The 21,099-nt window shown below is 29.3% G+C and overlaps 1 protein-coding gene across 1 annotated transcript; it reads left to right on the plus strand.

The window, feature by feature from the left end:
- Positions 1-245: 245 nt before the first annotated feature.
- Positions 246-15,392, plus strand: LOC126888212 (uncharacterized). Its single transcript, XM_050656268.1, has 2 exons — positions 246-412; positions 12,494-15,392. The coding sequence occupies exons 1-2, from the start codon at positions 383-385 to the stop codon at positions 12,812-12,814; spliced, it is 351 nt and encodes a 116-aa protein (XP_050512225.1). The 5' UTR covers positions 246-382; the 3' UTR covers positions 12,815-15,392.
- The last annotated feature ends 5,707 nt before the right edge of the window (positions 15,393-21,099 follow it).

Genomic DNA, 21,099 nt, shown 5'->3' on the forward strand with positions numbered 1-21,099 from the left:
AATTGCTTGTTTGCTTATAGTAATATTATAGTTGATTGAAAATTGAAGTATAAAAAATCTCAACGTGGGTGTTTAACCACGTTAAGATTTTTTTAAATAAAAACAATGAACAAGCAAAAATAAGTTGTTTAACTAATTTTTGCTTGTTCATTGTTTTTATTTACAACCCAAATACTCATAATTTTTTAATTAAATTAATCAAAACCAATAAATCCAAATAGGAAATAATAGCACCGCATAAAAATACTTTGGTGACGTTTATATCTTTATTAAAATTAATCTGTTTATTATCTATATTGGTCTAGCTATAAAAGAAGACCAAAAACTGAACGACCATTAAATGGTCTTAAAGATTAATCATTTAATAAATTCATAAAAGAAGATGCAGGTGTTCAGTTTTATCTCAATTCTGGTAAGCCATACATTAAATTATTTTCATTAATTTTGTTTCATATGTTTACATAACCATCATTAACTGTGACCACTGACCGCCCATGGAGGGCCATGGTCGCCCCTTGAGGTTTCTAGGCTCTAAGTCTAAAGTTTTACATGTTCTGGATCCAAGCCATACGTATAACTCCTCAAAACTTTCAACGTTTAAAATTGTTACTTCCTAGTTTGCTTTTTTTTGAGATCATTTCAATATCACGTATATTTTGCTTTCTTGACTATAGTTGATCATGTTTTTCTTTCAGTTGCTTGTTTTTCCCATTCTTGTTCTTTTCAATACTGGTTATAATATCATATATCCATTCTTTCTTGGTCTTGTACCCACCTCTTGGTCTGTTCCCGTGTGTTCTCCATATATTTTAACATTTCTTTGGTTTTCGTATCACATTGTGGGGCCTTGTTATTGTTCATCATTTTATTACGTCTTTTATTTCTGCTTCTGTTGGTGCATATTGGTCCGCTTTTAATCTTAGCTCTTCTATTTCGTAATGTTCATTTGGTTTATTCAATAGTTCTTTTTTGTCCTTGCATAATTTTTTTCTTGGATGGGATATCCTTATAGAATAGATTTATATCACTATTTTGTTCATGTCCTTGTTTTTTTTCTAATCCTAGGTGTTTTTCTAATTGCCGCCTTCTTGCAAAATATTCTTTGGTTTCTTCCGTACTTTTGGTACTTTGGTTCAGCATTTTAAGCATAACTTGGTTTTTTGTTCCATTAGCCTCCGACAGTCTTTGTCATACAATCTTTTTTGGTTAGGTTCTTTACTTTCCTCCACTAGTTCTTTTGCTGCTATTATAACTGCTTTCTTTAAAATTATCCACTTATCTTCGATATTTCTGATCTGATTTGTATTTACTTTATCATATTGTTTAATTATATTTTCTATTTTCGTTTCATATCTTGCTCTTTTTCCATTATAGGCTATTGATTATGTATTTTAGAAAGGAACTACAACGTTAACGGGGTCTTATTGTTTCATATAGTCAATAAACTTCTCAGTATGAAAAAACCGCGGAGTGCTACCATTTAAAGCTGTGCGTTTTTGAGAAAGGGGTGAATTAGTCCCTAGGCACAGGGCCATTAGGGTAAATATGATTTTGCCACTCACAACAATTTTGGGCCATTTTCCTTGTTGCTTCGCAAGCATTGTTCTGTAACTTTTTTTACGCAGCTTTTAGGGGAGTGCATATAGATCTTCACTTCGGAGAAAATCAAACAAGATAGAACTTTTTGTAATTTCATTAAGAAATGTTTAATAAACAACATATCAAAAAGTTCTACTCGAGAAGTGGGTGCTTCATTTTTTATTAAACAAATGAACTACAAAATTATATGTTTTTTTTTTAAATAACTGCGAATATAAATTTTAGAAAAAAACTGACTTGACCATTGAAAAATTCAGAAAATTGTACAAAAAAACCTTATATAAAGAATTTTCTAAAATTAAATCTGTATCTTCTATAATTTTTTATTTATACCGCTAAAGTCACCCTTCTCACAAACATTGGCGCACTGTAAACTAGCGTACGGCGAAGTGAACGGTTGAGTTATTTTAATGTAATTCTTTAACTAATGGATCAAATGAAGAGTACAGGAGAAAAAACAGGGAATGTCACATTTTATACATATTGAGATAAACAGCAATAAAAGTTTATTGCTTATGATATCCAAAAACTACTTAGGAGATTCTTAGCAGAATTCTAGCCATTATTAGTCTATAATCTTAATATAACATTAATCAATATTAACTTATTAATTTAATAATGCACCAAAAAACTGATAACATTCTTTATTTTTATCCAGTGGCGTGCGGACAATCCTGGTCCTGCGCCTGGATACAAACTCTTAAAAAATTTATATAGACTGATCTTTATGGTTATTGTTATGATTCGATAGTCTAGTCGATAGTACTCAGTTTTTGCTACCACATGGCGAGAAAAGCCAAAATTCATGAAGAAGTGATATTCCTTGTTTTTCTCCTGTACCCTTCAAATGAAATTTTACAAATTGAACATGAAAGAAGAATAATTACGCTATCTTATGGTTATAATAAGAAGAAATAAAATGTATGGGCATAAGTACGGTGGGCGCGGAAAGTGAGCCTTACATGAATTTTGTTTAAAAATGATTTAAACATTTGTAACTAATACAATTTTTCTTATAAAACCCTTAATTTTACACAACTTACCTTTCAAGCATCTTACTAAATGTTTCATTAAAAAAAAATTTCAAAAATTTAATTCAAATGATATGACGTCTCAAAAAATGTAATTTTGAAATTTTCGTAGTTTTATAGAATTATCACCAGTTTAAGACGGTATTACTCAAGTTCAAACAGATCTATTACAGTTTTATAAGTGCTTTTTTAAAGATTAGGATGTAATATTTAAATGTAATAAATTATTTTACTACAGAAATGAAATAGACTATTTCTTTTTGATAAAATTAAGCAAGGTAACAAAAATGTAATACAAAAACCGAAAATTACCAGCTAAAAAGATGTTTATACAAAGCGATCAAAACTTTTTTCTGTAAAACTTACCTAAAATACATTAAATAATAAGCTTCAACAATAATAAATGTTCAGCAAAAAAAATTTTTTTTAGCTCTTATACAGTATGTCTGCGTAACTTGGAACCTATTGATAACTTTTTTATTATCAGTTTTACGAAAAAAAAAAGTTATTTTTTATAAAATACTCTGCATCGTACATAATCTAAGATGCAATTATCAAATATCAAATTTAATTAATTTTATACGAGGTATGTCAAAAAATATGAATTTCACTCAAGAGTAAAGTACCGTTACATTTCACAATATCGAAAATTGTTATTAAGAGAACTTGTTTGGAATTAAAAAATTTGGTTTAGTGTTCAATTAAATCCTTCTAAATAAAATATTGTGAATAATACAGGCACTTAACTCTTAAGAAAAGTTCATATTTTTTACATACCTCGTATAAAATTACAAAAGTTTGATATCTGATGATTGTATCTTAGATTTTAGACCAGGGAGAGCATTTTATGAAGAATAACTTTTTTTCGTAAAAGTGATAATAAAATAGTTATCATAATTGTAATAAAATTATGATGAGTATCCGTATTTTGAGAAAAAATTGAATTTTTTTTTTTCGATTAGAATGATGTAATTGTACATTTAAACATAGTTTTTAATTTCAAACAACTTTTCATAATAGCATTTTTTGATATTCTGGAATATAAAGGTACTTTACTCTTTAACGAAATTCATATTTTTGACATAACTCGTATAAAATTGATAAAATTTGATATTTGATAATTTAGTTTTAGATTTTTGACTTTCCAGAGCATTTTATAAAGAATAAATTTTTTTTCGTAAAATTTATAATAAAAAAGTTTTCCATGTGATTCCTAGCTACGCGGACATACTGTATAAGAGCTTCTGTATAAGAATTTTCAAATTGCAATGCCATATTCGAATTCAGCATAATCAAAAACAAAATCGGAACATATTTGATCAAAGTAAAATGATGAATTTAACTATATTTTTAAAATTATTTATTCAAAATAATTGTTATTGTTAAAACAATTAATAAACAGTTAGCGGCAAAATCTGCGAGTAGAACGTTTTACTTTAACATGTATACAGGGTGTAACAAAAATACAGGTCATAAATTAAACCACATATTCTGGAACCAAAAATAGTTCGAATGAACCTAACTTACCTTAGTACAAATAATATGCACACAAAAGAAGTTACAGCCCTTTGAAGTTACAAAATGAAAATCGATTTTTTTGAATATATCGAAAACTATTAGAGGTTTTTTGTTGAAAATGGACATGTAGCATTCTTATGGAAAGAAAATCTTAAAGAAAAATTATAGTGACATTTGTGCACCCCATAAAAATTTTATGGGGGATTTGTTCCCTTAAACCCCCCAAACTTTTGTGTCTGTTCCAAATAAATTATTATTGTGGTGCCATTAGTTAAATTCAATATTTTTAAAACTTTTTGCCTCTTTTATTTTTTCGATAAGGCAGTTCTTCTCGAGTTGCGGCTTCTTTTTTAATATGTTTACATAAAAATTGTATGTGGGTTTTTGTTCTTTTAAACCCCCCAAATGTTTGTATACGTTCCAATTAAACTATTACTGCGGTACCATTAGTTAAACACAGTGTTTTTAAAATTTTTTGCCTCTGTATTTTTTTGACAAAGCATCTTTTATCGAGATGTGGCTTCTTTTTTAATATGGTTCAAAATATACTTAAAAATGTAAATCATAAATAAATTTTCATGTTATTACCAAGTCTCCATAACCGTACTTTACCATATATATATACAAATATGTGGTGGATTTGACAAATATTCAAATATCTCGATAAAAACTGACTTTTGAAAAAAGTACTAAGAAACAAAAAAGTTTTTAAAAACTTGTGTTTAAGTAATGGCTCTACAATAATAATTAAATTGGAACGTACACAAAAGTTTGGGGGGGTTTAAAAGAACCAAACCCCCATAAAATTTTTATGGGGGGTCCAAATTTCATCAGAATTTTTTCTTAAAATACTACTGCCATAAGAATACGACATGTCCTTTTTTAATAAAAAATATCTAATAGTTTTCGATATATTGGAAAAAATCGATTTTCATTTTGTAAATTCAAAGGGCTGTAACTTTTTTTTTCGTGCACATTTGTACTAAGGTAAGTTAGGTTCAATCGAACTATTTTTGATTCCAGAATATGCGATTAAATTTATGACCTGTATTTTTGTTACACCCTGTATAAACTAACAAAAAAAGTTTTAGAAAAATATAAGCTTGATTGAATTTTTCCGCAACAATGCATATTTTCATTCTAATTGCACTCCCCTATTTAGGTATATGCAATGTTACATTTAGTAGGAAGAAAAGTCAATTACCTTTAAAATGGTCTATCGTAGAAGTCTGTATGACTATTTTTAAGTAAGATATGGTTTTTCAAAATTTTATACTTTTAATGATTTTTGATATATGTTACGATTATTTTTAAATTTCTCATTATAACTTTTTTATTGTATATTTAGGTATATAATACATTGTGAAATAAAAACGAAAGATTATTTTCTTTACTTTAAAATGGTGTATTGTAAAAAATTCTAGGTCTATTTTTAGATTTGCTTTTTCAAAGTTGGAACCATAATATGGAAAACTTTTTATTATTAATTTTATGAAAAAAATTATTCTTTATATAATGCTCTGCATAGTCTAAAAGCTAAGATGTAATCATCAGATATAAAATTGTATCAATATTGTACGAGGTATGTTAAAAAATATGAATTTCGCTGAAGAGTAAAGTACCTTTATATTTCACAATATCAGAAAGTGTTATTAAGAAAAGATATTTCGAATTAAAAATTATGTTACAATATGCAATTATATTCTTCTAATTAAAAAAAGTAAAAAATTTTGAAATTTTTCTCAAATTACGGACACCCTTGGATATCCTACGGATATTTTGATTAAAAATAGTCCCAGAGGTGATTGCAATACACCATTTTAAAGTAAAGAAAATAAGCTTTTTTTATTCCAGAATGTATATACCTAAATGTACAAGAAAAAAAGTCATAATGAGAAATTTAAAAAATAATTATAAAAAATATCAAAAATCATTAAAAGTATAAAATCTTGAAAAAGCATAGCTTGTTTAAAAATAGTCGTACGACCTTATAGAGTTGACCATTTTAAAGGTAATTGACTTTTCTTTCTACTAAATTTACCATTGCATATACCTAGAAATGCGTAGAAAAAAGTTACAGAACAATGTTTGCGAAATATTGGGAAGAATGGCTCAAAAATTCTGTGAGCGGCAAATTTTGAAAAATCCTATTTCGGAAACTGCAAATCATAGAGACTTCTACCAAACGTCATTTTAAAGAGAAAAGATAGAAATTATTTTTCGCTGAAGCAATGCCTATACCTATGTCCCCGTGGGAAAAAAATTATGGGGCAAAAAAATTTGCTTTCTTTCGTGTTTTTTTCTTGCTTTTCTTTTGAATGCATTTTTGTAAAAAAAATACTTTTGACATTAAAATATAATATTTCGATAGTAAATTTATCCTGGAACAGTTTTCATGTAGAAGTGTTTGTACCAAAAGTGAATGGAACTCACCTTATTTCACCCTGTGCCTAGGGACTAATTCACCCCTTTCTCAAAAACGCACCCATTTAAATGGTAGCACTCCGCGGTTTTTGCAAATGTAGAGGTCTGTTGACCATATGAGATAATAAAATCTTGTAAACGTTGTAGTTCCTTTAAGCTCTCTAATTTTGAACATAATCAATAGCCTATTATTAGAGGCCAATATAATATAATATAAGATATTATCTGAAACAAATTAATTTGATATTTTTTTCAACTTGTGTGTGCTAGGAACTTAAATTGTTTAAAATGCGATTTCTTACAATTGCTTTTTAGCAGTTTGTTTCGTGCAGTCTTGATAACTCCAAAATTATTATTTTATTTTAATAACTTTATTTGTATTATCAAATTTTACTTAGAATTATAGACCGATCAAATAAAAGTACAATGCATGTAAATCAAAATGTACTTCCGTACAGGTTGGAATAAATTTGTTATCAAAGTTTAGGTCAAAAAAAAGATATTTTCAAGAAAGTATATGATTCAAATGAGGGGAACATTGTTTAATTAATTAAAAATGGGTTATTTTTGCTCACAATTTGCTTTTTTAAGTGATGCGGTAATTCATGTTCATATTGGTTTTTACAATTTTTTTCTGCAAAGCTGAAGAAACAATCTTTTATATAAGACTTACTAAATTAAATTTCATCTTTGATTTATTTAAATAATTGTAAAGCAAAATTGAAAAACAAGTTTCCAAAAAAAATATTATTTGCATTATAAATAAACATCTTGTTTTACATAAAACGTTGCGCCATCATATCAGTATAAATTTAAAAAACAAATGGTTGATAAATACCAAGTAGTTTATGAGATATTTAATTTGTTTATAAAAAATTACCACTTCTTCAATTGCAAAAACGCGGTTGTTGCCGACAGAGTATACAAGTTTTTAAGATCTCATTTGTTTTGCTTTTATGTATGTTTTCGACAAATGTATTGAGAAATCAAAATTTCAATTAAACACTCCCCAAAAATGACGTTTGACAATTGGTGTAATTTGTTTAAAATTTTTTTTTAATAACATCGCCGGGATTAAAATTTTTTAAATTACTTTTCAATATTGGTGTTTATGTTGGATTTTTACACATTAACAAAAGAAAAAATATTTTCTAGAACAATTTTTTACTGAGATAGTTTTTCCAAGTTTAAAAATTCATACTTTGTTTATTTATCAATATTAACATTTAAAAGTGCGTAAGTACATCTATTAACCCTACTACTTAACAATGCCTTTTATTAACATAATAAAAATCCTAGAATATTTAAAAAAATAATGATTTTCTTAGCACCTTAAATGAAAACTCTTTGTTTGAAAATTGGCGGAGGAGTAGTTTACGATATATCCGTTAATAATGGGCCAATTTCAATGTTTTTTTTTAATTTGGGGTTGCATATAAAAATAATAACATCTGCATGACCCTTTTTGCATTAAATATTCATAAATTTGTTATAAACAATATTTTTGTTTTTATTTTTTTCTCTAATATTGTGATAAATAAAAATTGACAACAAAGATAACCACAAAAAAGTATTAAAACAAATTTTTATTTTAAAAATCTAACAAAATAGAAAAATTTTATAAAAGAAACATAAAAACTTTTTTCTTTGTTCAAATCGTTATCAAAATCTCACAAAGTTAATGTGAATACAAAACAAAATATATAAAAAAATGGAGGACAACCTCTATTATAAATCTATTATGTATATAAGTGAATAGAAATTGTCTTAAAAATGTGTGTAAAAATTGTGTATAAAAATGTATATAAGTGAAGAAAAAAGTCTTACAGTACAAAGTCTCTGTACAAATTTTTAATGCTAATTCAGTATTATAATGTTAATTTTTTTATAAAAAATTGTTTGTGGAAATTTTTATTTAACACACGTAGAAATAAAAGAAATTTGAAAAAAAATTGTTTATAACAAATTGACGAATATTTATTGTAAAATGTGTCATTTAGACGTTATTATTTTTATATGCTACCCTAAACTAAACAAAAAACATTGAAATTGGTCCATTATTAACGAAGATATTGCAAAGTAGGTAGGTACTACTGCACCACTCTTCATGAAAAAGTTTTCACTTAAGGTCGCTACGAAAATCATTATTTTTTAAAATACTCTAAAATTTTAACACTATGTATAAATGACATTGTTGAGTAGTGGTAGGGGAACCCAAGCGGGGATTTTTTCAGTTACTCGAGCGCGTCAGATTAGCATATGAGGAGAAACCTGGTACGGTTATGAGGAGCGTTAGGAGTTAGCGTATGAGGAAAATTAAATTAAAAAATGGAAAGTCCCCACTTAAATAGAAAATATTTCTTAACTTTTTTTGGTTTTATGATCTACTTTTCACAACCCAATAGGTCCCCATAACGCTCGAGTGAATGCACATTTAGCATACTTTGCTCCCCTACTATACAGGGTGTTAGTATATAAGTATGAAACATTTTAAGGGCTAATTTTACATGAAAAAATAATGCCGGTTTGCTCTATACAGATATGTCAGCAATTGCTTCGTTTCCGAGATACGGGGTGTTGAAATTTTTATTTCAAACTGCCAATTTATTTATTGCTCTAAGACCAGTTGAGCTATGAAAATGAAATTTGGTGAGTTTTAGAAGGTAGTTATTTCGCATTATTTGGCATACAATTAAGAATTTTGTATTCATCATTGGCGCGCCTACGGGTAATGGTCTGAATTTTTTTAAAGAAAAAAATAGTACGCCACTGAGATATTTTGAATTAAAAATTATTTTTAAATTCCACATCTAATTCGTGATAAAAATTTTTTTGCCTTTTTTTCATATGGTGCACCGTTTTTATGCAGAAAAATAAAACATCTTGACGCATATTTTTCATTTTTTTAATACATTATCAAGAAATATCCAATATAATAATACGAAACTTGAACAATAACAGAAAATATTACAAATAAGATTTTAACTAGGTGCAGGGCTACAACAAATGTTAAAAATGACCTCCTTTAGATGTTACAGAAGAATTTTATATTCATCATTGGCGCGCGTACGGGTTATGGTCTGAATTTTTTAAGAGAAAAATAGTACTCCACTGAGATATGTCAAATTAAAAATGATTTTTGAATTGCTGGTTTAATTTACGACAAAAAATCGTTCTTGCCTTTTTTTCATATGCCGCGTCGTTTTTTTGCAAAAAAATAAAACATCTTAACGTTTACAAAATATTTGAACTAAGTTTCTATGCGTATGGAAGCTACCTCAAATACTTTGTAAGCGTTAAGATGTTTTATTTTTTTCTATAAAAACGGCGCCTTGTATGAAAAAAAGATAAGAAAGATTTTTTGTCGTAAATTGAACGAGGAATTCAAAAATGAGGTTTAGTTTGACATATCTCAGTGGCGTACTATTTTTGTCTTAAAAAAATTCAGACCATTACCCGTACGCGCGCCAATGATGAATATAAAATTATTCTGTAACCTATAAAAAAGGTCATTTTTAACATTTGTTGCAGCTCTGCACCTAACTAAAATCTTATTAGTAATATTTTCTGTTATTCTTCCAGTTTAGTATTATCATTGTTTATATAGGGAGATAGTTGGTCAGCCCAATATGAAAGTTTGTTTGATTCAAATTGAGACAGTCACCAGATGTTTCCACAATTTCTGTCAAGGTTGCAACGTCAAAATGCATAGACACCAAGTTGGGTACAATCCTATTCATAACACCCCAACTCGCATAAATATTGAGAAAAATAAATATATATGGAAGAATATATTTAGAAATTGAATTAATGATGTCATGCTACTACACATTAATATATATTAGCATGACATTATTAATTCAATTTTTAAATATATTCTTCCATATATACAGTTGGAAAATGAAAGAATATCCATGAACTAACATATAAAACACGCTGTATTTTCCTGTCACCGTCTCACAAAGAAAATTGTCCAGTGCAAGTACATGTAACAATAATTATTACATATACTTGCGCTGGACAATTTTTTGTGTGACACGATGACAGGAAAATACAGCGTGTTTTATATGTCCGTTCATGGGTATTCTTTCATTTTTCCTACTGTATTTATTTTTCTTAATATGCATGCGAGTTGGGGTGTTACGAATAGGATCGTATCCAACTTGGTGTCTATGCATTTTGACGTTGCGACCCTGACAGAAATTGTGGGGACATCTGGTGACTGTCTCAATTTGAATCAAACAAATTTTCCTATTGGGCTGACCAACTATCCCTATATAAACAATGGTATTATTTATTGGATATTTCTTAATAATATATTAAAAAAATGAAAAATACGCGTCAAGATGTTTCATTTTTCTGCATAGAAACGGTGCACCATATGAAAAAAAGGCAAGAAAGATTTTTTATCACAAATTAGACGTGAAATTTAAAAATAATTTTTAATTCAAGATATCTCAGTGGCGTACTATTTTTTCTTTAAAAAAAATTCAGACCATTACCCGTAGACGCGCCAATGATAAATACAAAATTCTTAATTGTATGTCAAAAAATGCGAAATAACTACCTTCTAAAACTCACCAAATTTCATTTTCATAGCTCAACTGGTCTTAAAGCAATAAATAAATTGGCAGTTTGAAATAAAAATTTCAACACCCCGTATCTCGGAAATGCAGCATTTGCTGACATATTATGTTTATAGAGCAAACCGGCATTATTTTTCCATGTCAAATTAGCCCTTAAAATTTTTTATACTTATTTACTGACACCCTGTATAGTAGATAATTACAATAAAAAATTTTTAAAGTTGAAAAAGCTATCTCGGCAAAAAATAGATCTAGAATTTTTTTTCTTTTGTAAGTATGTCAAAAACTACCAGGAACACGAATATCGAAAAATAATTTCAAAATTTTATTTCATGGCGATGTTATTAAAAAGAAGTTTTAAACAAACTATACCAATTTTCAAACACCATTTTGGAGGGGTGTTTAACTAAAATTTTGATTTGTCAATACATCTGTAGAAAATATACATAAAAGCAACAAAAATGAGACCTTAAAAACTTGTATATTTCATCGGCAACAACTGCGTTTTTGCAATTGAAAAATGGCAATTTTTATTAACAAATTAATTAAATAAACAATTGTTTTGGACCTAAACTACTTAATATTTATTACCCAAGTTTTTTTCGGTTTTATACCGAAAAAAAGAATAAACCGAATAAGAATAAACACAAGAATAAACACTATAAAACAAAATGTTTTATAGTGTTTATTTATCATGCAAGTAATATTTTTTTGGAAATTTGTTTTTCAATTTTGATTTAAAATTATTTAAATAAATTAAGGGTCAAATTTAATTTAGTTAAGTCTTATATAAAAGATTGTTTCTTCAGCTTTGCAGAAAAAAAATGTAAAGACCTTAATAAATCACAAATTACCGCAGCAGTTAAAAAAGTAAATTTTAGTCAAAAATTACCCATTTTTAATTATTTAAACAATGAATCCCCTCATATGAGTCATACACCTTCTTGAAAATATCTTGTGTTTGGACCTAAACTTTGATAAAAATATTATTCCAACCTGTACGGAATTACATTTTGATTTTATTTTATTTTATTGGGCTATTAGTCATTCTATCGATTTCTTGAGTTATTCTTAAAAAAATATGTTCCAAACTCTAGAAGGAATGGCATGCATCCTAGGGCAACAGGTATCGTTCGCACCATGTCACTTTTGTTTCTTGAGATGTCCTCTAACTATTCTTCAATTTTCATAAAAATCGATGAAAGCTCGACGAATTCGGAGGTAAAACCATTCAGTGTCTGTACTGTTACTATGTAGTTTGAATGATATTTATAACCTACATAGTTTAGTTTCTGTATTAAATTTTATCTTGTATTAACATGTATCTGCTTTTAGTTGCTGTTTGGCATGTGGAGTGGTTTTCCTCAACCCAACAGCGTAAGTGCAACCCCACTACCAGTAGACTGGAATACTCTTCAAGTAGCTGGTTGTGTAGGTTGTTTTCTACCAGCCTCTACTTATGCCAAATTCAAACCCACACCCACTACACCCAGAGCGTTAGTAAGTGCAACCCCTCCACCAATAGACTGGAATACTTTTCAAGTAACTGGTTGTGTAGGTTGTTTTCTACCAGCATCTACTTATGCCACATTCAAACCAATCTCCACTACAACCAAAGTCTACTATTTTTCAGATAAGATAGGATGGTATGTATAGGTGATTCTGATGCCTGAGGAAGAGTGCTCAACTAGTAGGACACAGTACAGGGTGTTTGGTAGCGAATGGGTCATAGCTTAACCTTAGATTCATGAGGTTAAAATAGGTCGATATGAGCTAACTTACCTACTTTAGTACTAAAATTTATAATAATCGAAACATAGGGTGTCAAAGTTAAAAAAACCTCCGTTTATCAAATTTCGTGTCGTTATCCCATGACTGTCGGAAAATATTCAAGAATAAATAAAATAAATCTTAACTTTGACACACTATATTTCGGTTATTATTAATAAAGCTCGGATTTATAGGCAACAAAAATTGAAGAAAAAGGCGCCTATATAGGCAAATATTTTTATTAAAAAAGGCAGGAATATTAACATTTAGGCAAAATATAGGCAATAAAGGAATATAACTTATTATTTATAACCACTTAAAATTTTATCATTAATAGAAACAACTAAATGTTTTTCAATAATTTCGGTCTTAAAAATATGTCTTCGATCACTTAAAATTAATTTGTACATTGAAAACGAACGTTCGATATCGACAGATGTAATTGGAGCATATTTCAGAGCGGATAATAAATCTGGCATAATTTGAAATTCCTCGGAAAATGTGCCATTCAAAACTTTAGCAACATTAGATAAAAACGCAAAACTTTCATTCTTGTCGAAAACATATTTCATTTTTTTAAAAATTAATTGACCGTTACTTCCAGATGCCGATTTAATTTTCGTCTTTAAATTATCTATTAATTTTACTGACTCACATAAATTTATCTCTTGTTTTTCTAATAAGGTAATTGTGGTAACTATTAATTTATAATTTTCATTGATATAAGCGAGTTCCTGTTTCAATTTGGGATTTTTTAATATTTTTTTTGCTTCTCGAATGGCTTCGGAAATATCATCATCAAATTCTGACATAACTAATTCTATTTCATTGCAGTGTTCAAAGTAAAAAAAACTGCTTCAAGCCAGGTTCCCCACCTTGTAATTACTGGTTTAGGTGGCAAAGGGACACCGGGAAGTCTTTCTTTATATATTTGCACCCTCAAAGGAGCCTTTATAAAAACTTTTTTCATAAAATTTATAAAATTATTTACCAACGGAAACAGATTTCTTATTTCTTCAGCAATTCTATTTACCCCGTGGGCTACACAAGTGCAATGAATTAAATTAGGATAAAAAATCATTAAATTAACAGCAGCTTTTAACATATATGCCGAAGCATCTGAAAGCATTAAAACTATTTTATTCACTGGTATAGGGTTGGGTAAAAAGAGGTTTGTTAAACTATCTTGTATAAATAAATCGACTTATTGTTAAATTGTTTGTTTTTCCAATTCTTTAACGGCAACTAAATAAGGTTTTCTCGCAAAGTTTTCGTTGAAAATTCCAATCACTAAATTAGCTATATACCTGCCGCATACATCTGTCGTTTCATCCATGATAATATACAAAAAATTGCCCTCTAACTCCCGCTTAATTTTTGAAATACATTCCACATAACATTTTTCCACAGTATGTTTTCTCAATGTACTCTCGTCCGGTAAGGATTTATTAAGATACTTTTCGAAAAAGCATTTAAAACTAGGGTTATTAACTTTACATAGAGGAATGTTGGATGCAGTCATCATCTGGCATAAATCAAATTTAAATGCGTCTTCCTCCTTTTTTTTTGAACTGCTTAAACTATCCCGCAGAGATATTTGGTCTAACTTAGAGGAATTTAATTTTTCCAAATTACGTTTATGAAGTGGGGTTCCACAATGCTGGTCAATAAAGTACTTTTTTCTACTTGAAATCTGAGAATTTAAAAATAATAATTAGAATTCTAAAACCGCTTTAGAATTTGGTTATGTTGTGAGACGAGAAAAAATAAAACTTACCGATTTGCCGCATGGTTTACAAAATGCTCCTTCTAGAGAAAGTTCCGAATAAGGTGCGATCCATAGCCTTAATTCAGATGTCATCTTTTCACACAAATGTCTAAAACGTTTTAAAACGTGTTCTTTGCTTTTCGGTATACGCAACAAAACTAAACTAGGATATAGCAATGTGTGACTAAACTCTGATACAGTAACCGACTGTACAACTGATAATAAAATAATAAAGCTTAGGGATTTCCAAATAGTTAACCCTCAAGTCTCGATCAGGTACATTTTTCTAGAAATCTGTTATATAAACAAACCATTGATATTTTATTATTGACCCAAAATTTTATTATATAATGGTTTAGTAATAGAATAATATCATGGGTAGTACCATGAAATTTTAAAAAAGGCACAAATAGGCGGAATTTACGAAAAAAGGCAAAAAGTGCAAAAAACAATTGTAATAGGCAAAATAGGCAAAAAAAGGCATTTTGCCTATAATCCGAGCTATAATTATCAATTTTCGTACTAAAGAAAGTTAGCTTAAATCGACCTATTTTAACTTCAGGAATGTAAGGTTAACTTATGACCCATTCGTTACCAAACACCATGTATAATACTATTATTTGATTTGTATTTTCCCATGAATTATCTATTATTTTAATTATAGCACGGGATTATCATAAATGTTGTATCTAAAAATACTTGAGTTTTATTTTCCAAAAACAAAACTTATTCTACTCTGTGGTTCCACAGTAGAAGAATTGTCATTTGAGTGCTAGCTCATTTAAAATGTTATTTAATTCCCTATTCAGTAATATAAATATTAACATGATTAATTATACAGGGTGTCCAAAAAAATTCTTTTAAATTAAATTAATTGAAACAAAAAGAAAAATGTATGTAATTTATTTAATTCAAATACATTCTACTGCTGTCAGAAAACAGAAATAAATGTTTATTGAATTAATAAACATTACTTTTCACTTAAATTCAATGTTCAATCTGCCACCCATCTGCCTCTTTTCAGATGGGTGGCAGATTTTCTTGGAATCCTTCACACACAATGCTCTTTATTAATATACTTTATACTTATTCATTCAGAAACGGAAATACTTTAGCGGTGAATAGAGGTCACCTAGCCGGTTCTAGGAATACTATATTTTTTGCCCTGCCGACTTTTATAACCGAGTTACAGGTTGTTTTATCGATTTTGCCCATTTTTTCCTAAGCCATAATTTTAGAACCACCCTGTATATTTTTTTGATATTTGGTACACATATGTCTCATTCAAAACACAAACGACCGACACACTAACCATAAGAAAAATCCAGGTCCGGATTAACAAAAAATTATAAAGTAATTATGACCTTAAAAAAACACCCTGTATATTAAAATTTTCAAAATCTGTTTGCATATTTGAAAAGAGCACAAAAAAGTAAGTTGAATGGTTCGCCTCAATTTTTCGGCCAGACAATTTTATGACTTTAATTTTGAAATAATATTGATTTTTTAAGAATTCTGACATTAAAAAGCAGGTATTATTAGCTTTTAGTTATAAACTATTAAAGTTAATGAATAAATACACATTTTAATAATAATCAATACTTATTTACCTCATTGGAACGACCTAATTACTAATGACAAGTAAAATACATGGCCGGATTAACGAAAAATTATAAAGTAATTGGAACCTTGAAACAACACCCTGTATATTGAAATTTTGAAAATGTGTCTACGCCTTTTTAAAAGAGCATAAAAACTGTAATTAAAGGTTCATTTTAATTTTTTCGCCGTTGATTTAATTATATCAATTTTAAAATTATATTCAAATTTTAAAGAACTCCGAGATTAAAAACCAGGTATGTATTATTAACTTTTAATATTTTAATGTTAATGTTAATGAATCAATACTAATTTTAAAAATACTTAATACTTATTTACTACCCTGGCTTCATGGATTCTCTGGATTTGTAGCTGTATGTACATCATTAAAAATTAGGATTGCGAGAATTGAGATATTTTAATGATTAACTAAAGAATTAAAAAAAACTCGTTAAGAAAATTCAAAAATTTAACATAAATTAAAAATATTTGACAGATAACAGTTGCTCAAAATGTCCGCCATTTTTTTCGATGCATTTCCTTGTTCGTTTTAAAAGATTTCGAATCGATTTTCTAATTACATTGGGATTGTTCTTCATTTTTCTGTCAATTTCTTGTGACCTTGACAGAATTAATCAATATGATTTCAGAATTGCCGTAATTAAATTATCTGTGCAAAAATTTGACATGCAACTTTTAACGCACTTTTTGATGCTCTTTTAAAATACGCAAACAAATTTTCAAAATTTCAATATAGAGGGTGTTGTTTCAAGGTCACAATTACTTTATATTTTTTGTTAATCCGGACCTGGACTTTTCTTGTCATTAGTAATTGGGTCGTTCCAATGTGGTAAATAAGTATTGATTAGTTTTAAAATGAGTATTTATTCATTTTAAGCTCTGACATTAAAAAGCTTAATGAGCTTTTTAGAGTTCTTAAAAAATTCAATATAATTTCAAAATTAAAGTCAAAAAATTGTCTGGCCGAAAAATTGAAGCGAACCATTAAACTTAGTTTTTTGTGCTCTTTTCAAATATGCAAACAGATTTTCAAAATTTGAATATACAGGGTGTTGTTTTAAGGTCACAATTACTTTATAATTTTCATCCGGATCTGGATTTTTCTTATGGTTAGTATGTCGATCGTTTGGGTTTTGAATGAGACATATGTGCACCAAATATCAAAAACATATACAGGGTGGTTCTAAAGTTATGGCTTAGGAAAGAAATGGGCAAAATCGATAAAACTATAAAATGTAACTCGTTATAAAAGTCGGTAGGGCAAAAAATAAAATAAAATATAAAATATAAAATAAATAAAACGGGGGGTTGAAAAACATTTTTTTTTTTTGCTTTTTTATCCATATGGGCAATAATGGGCATGTGCTTCATCAATAGTATTTTTCAAAAATATATATGGTTATTGCAACATCCCTTCGGAAACCACCCCTATTCTTGAAAATATACTGCAGAAACTACCCCTATCCCTTGGCGAGCATGTTTTTACGATTTTTTCATTACCTATGCATTATTTTTAAACAAAACTTATACAAGGTTAAAGACCACTATTTACTCTAAAAATTAGGTCCTATTCATTTTTTTCCTATAAGCAACCGTTACGGCACGGTGGCGCCGTAAACCTTAGATATGCTTTGGCGAGCTCCAGTTTTTTGTTTTTTTTTTTCACCTGTTCGTTTTATTAATAAAGTATTTATGTAAAATAAAACAACACAGTGTAATCTACAAAATTATGACCTATGCAAATTTTACATTCTTTGCGCCCCAAAGCCACAGTGGTGGACCAAAATAAATTTTTGCATATTTTCGCCACATACACGCCTTTTATTGCATTAATGCTACCTTAATAGCACAATATTCACCCTTAAGTGGTCGCTAAGCAGTGGCGAATACAGCGAGGGGTCTGGGGCGATCACCCCCCTCTCAAACCAAGTGATATATTTAAAGGTTATAAAAATATTCATTTATTTCTATAGAATTACTTATATTATATTATTATTTTTATAAGAATGGCGTACTTTTTATGCTTTAGCGACAGTGGCGGATCCATCATCGTTAAGAGGGGGGTGCCAATTGGCTAAATTTTTATAAAAATAAATGAATATTTTTATAATCTTTAAATATATCACTTGGTTTGAGAGGAGGGGGGTGATCGCCACCATCACCCCTCCCTGGATACGCCACTGCTTAGCGACCACTTAAGGGTGAATACTGTGCTATTAAAGTAGCATTAATGCAATAAAATGCGTGTAGGTGGCGAAAATATGCAAAAATTTATTTTGGGCCACCACTGTGGCTTTTGGGCTCAAAGAATAACATTAGGGTGCATACCTTATAATTTGTAGGATACACTGTGTTGTTTTATTTTACTTTCCTCGAGGCACTTAAGAAATTTTTTTAAAATTGCAAAATTTTTCATTAAGTTATCGCGAAAAAGGACAAAATGTGAGATTCTATCTAACGGAGCGACTATTCGCGGGTTAATAAAACGAACAGGTGACGAAGAAAAAACAAAAACTGGAGCCCGGCAAAGCATATCTGAAGTTTACGGCGCCACTGTGCCGTAACGGTTGCTTATACAAAAAAAATGAATAGGACCTAATTTTTAGAGTAAATAGTGGTCTTTAACGTTGTATAAGTTTTGTTTAGAAAGAAGGCATAGGTAATGATAAAATCATAAAAACATGCTCGCCAAGGGATAGGGGTAGTTTCTGCAGTATATTTTCAAGGATAGGGGTGGTTTCCGCTGGGATGCTGCAAGAACCATATATATTTTTGAAAAACAATATTGATGAAGCATATCAAGATGATTGATCAAAGCATATTTTGATATGAATCAAAAAGCAAACAAAAAAAAAGTTTCAACCCCCCATTTTATTTATTTTTTTTTGGCTACAGGGGTTGCACTAGGAAATCGCTTTTAGTTCCATGCATGGGTAATAATAACGTGCACAAAATGATATAATATGAAGTATATTAATAAAGGGGATTGTGTGTGAAGGATTCCAAGAAAATTACTTTTTTTATTAATTTTTCTTTTTTTTGGGGTGATTCCGGGGAAAAATGGGGGTGCATTATACAAATTTGTAAATAGCACCAGTACATGGGTAATCGTTAAAAGTCTTTTTACTCTATCATAAACGGTTCAGATGGTATAAAAAGGGGTTTTATAAAATGTAACACCCTGTAATTAAAAAAAGGGCAATTGCCGCAGGATTTCTTCTTAATTTCCATTACAGTGAGGGAAAAATTTTTTTAAAATATCTTTTTTTAAAACTTGTCAACTTTGGGGCCCCACCTCCACTAAACGGTGGGTGATAGACATATGCTGTTGGGAAACAAATCGTAGAAAATATAGTCCTCTTCATATTTCTATAAAATAAATTTTTTGCAAAAGGTACAGGAAGGGCTCCGTTCCGCAAAAACCACAAATTACCCCCTTTGAAGGGGTGAAAAGGGGGGCACCGGGGCGAAATTTTTTAAGAAAAAGTTAGTTTCATAACAAGCACCCCTTGATATACCAGAAAAAAAATAAAACCGGACTTGTGTTCATTTTGCAAGGTTCAACCTCTGTTTCATCTCCAGGGATGGACTGTATATCATATTCTATGCTATATTTTCTACCTACAGAATACAAACTATCATTACTACAAATTTTTAACACTATTTGGCAAAACAAAAATTTAATTCCCAAAGCATGGTAGGACTATATTGTATTACCTATAAAAAACCAGGAAAGCCAGATAACAAAGTTGAATCTTACAGACCTATATCTTTAAGTTCCTGTATACTAAAAACTCTAGAGAGATTAATCAAAAATCGGCTTGAATACTGGCTTGAGTCCGAAGATATCCTTCCCAAATCTCAGTACGGCTTTCGAAAATCCAGATCTACACAAGATGCTCTCACTTCCCTAGTCTCTTCTTTACAGGTCAATTTTACAAATCAGGCGTCGACAGCTGCAGCATTTATAGATGTAACTTCAGCGTTTGATAACATCAATTTAGACATTCTTTATAAAAAATTACTAGATCTTGGAATGCCAGTCAAAATTTCAAATTTCATTGTATCCTTGTACAAGAATAGATGGACTTACTTAAAAATAAACGAGAACCTTTTACCACCAAGGTTAACGAGTATAGGTTTACCACAGGGCAGTATTTTAAGTCCACTTCTTTTTTCATTGTACAATATAGATTTAGAACACATAGTACCTCCACACTCTAATATTTTACAATTTGCAGATGATGTTGTGTTGTACACCTCCCATTCTTCTCTAGACATTTGTAGACGTCAACTTGAATTTACATTAGATTGTGTAAAAAATGATTACCATTCTCTAGGTTTATCCATATCAACGACAAAGACTGAAATTTGTTTTTTCTCCAAAAAACGCCAAATTCCTCAAGGCACCTTCAAATTAGGTAGAATAGAATTTCCGATAAAAAATTGTTTTAAATATCTTGGGACGTATTTGGATCGTAAATTGTTATGAAAGGATCAAATTCATTATATTATAAAGAAATCAGAAAATTCTATGAATATCCTTAGAGCTTTTTGTAGAACCGGTTGGGGAGCTGACCCGAATATTGCATTGCTATTCTATCGCTCAATGATTCGACCAATTTTCGACTATAGTTGTCATTTATATGGGTCTGCGTCAACAGGATATCTTAATAAAGTTGAAATCCAAAGGAATAAATGTTTGAGACTCTGTCTCGGTTACTTAAAATCTACTCCTATTACTATTATTGAGATTGAAGCTAAGGAACCACCACTTACTCTA

This window comes from Diabrotica virgifera, chromosome 7 (assembly GCF_917563875.1).
Source record: "Diabrotica virgifera virgifera chromosome 7, PGI_DIABVI_V3a".
NCBI lineage: Eukaryota > Metazoa > Arthropoda > Insecta > Coleoptera > Chrysomelidae > Diabrotica > Diabrotica virgifera.

Coding starts and splice junctions, on each gene's coding strand:
- LOC126888212 (XM_050656268.1), top strand. CDS start 383: ATGCAGGTGTTCAGTTTTATCTCAATTCTG. Junction 413..12,493: donor TCAGTTTTATCTCAATTCTG/GTAAGCCATACA, acceptor ATCTGCTTTTAG/TTGCTGTTTGGCATGTGGAG.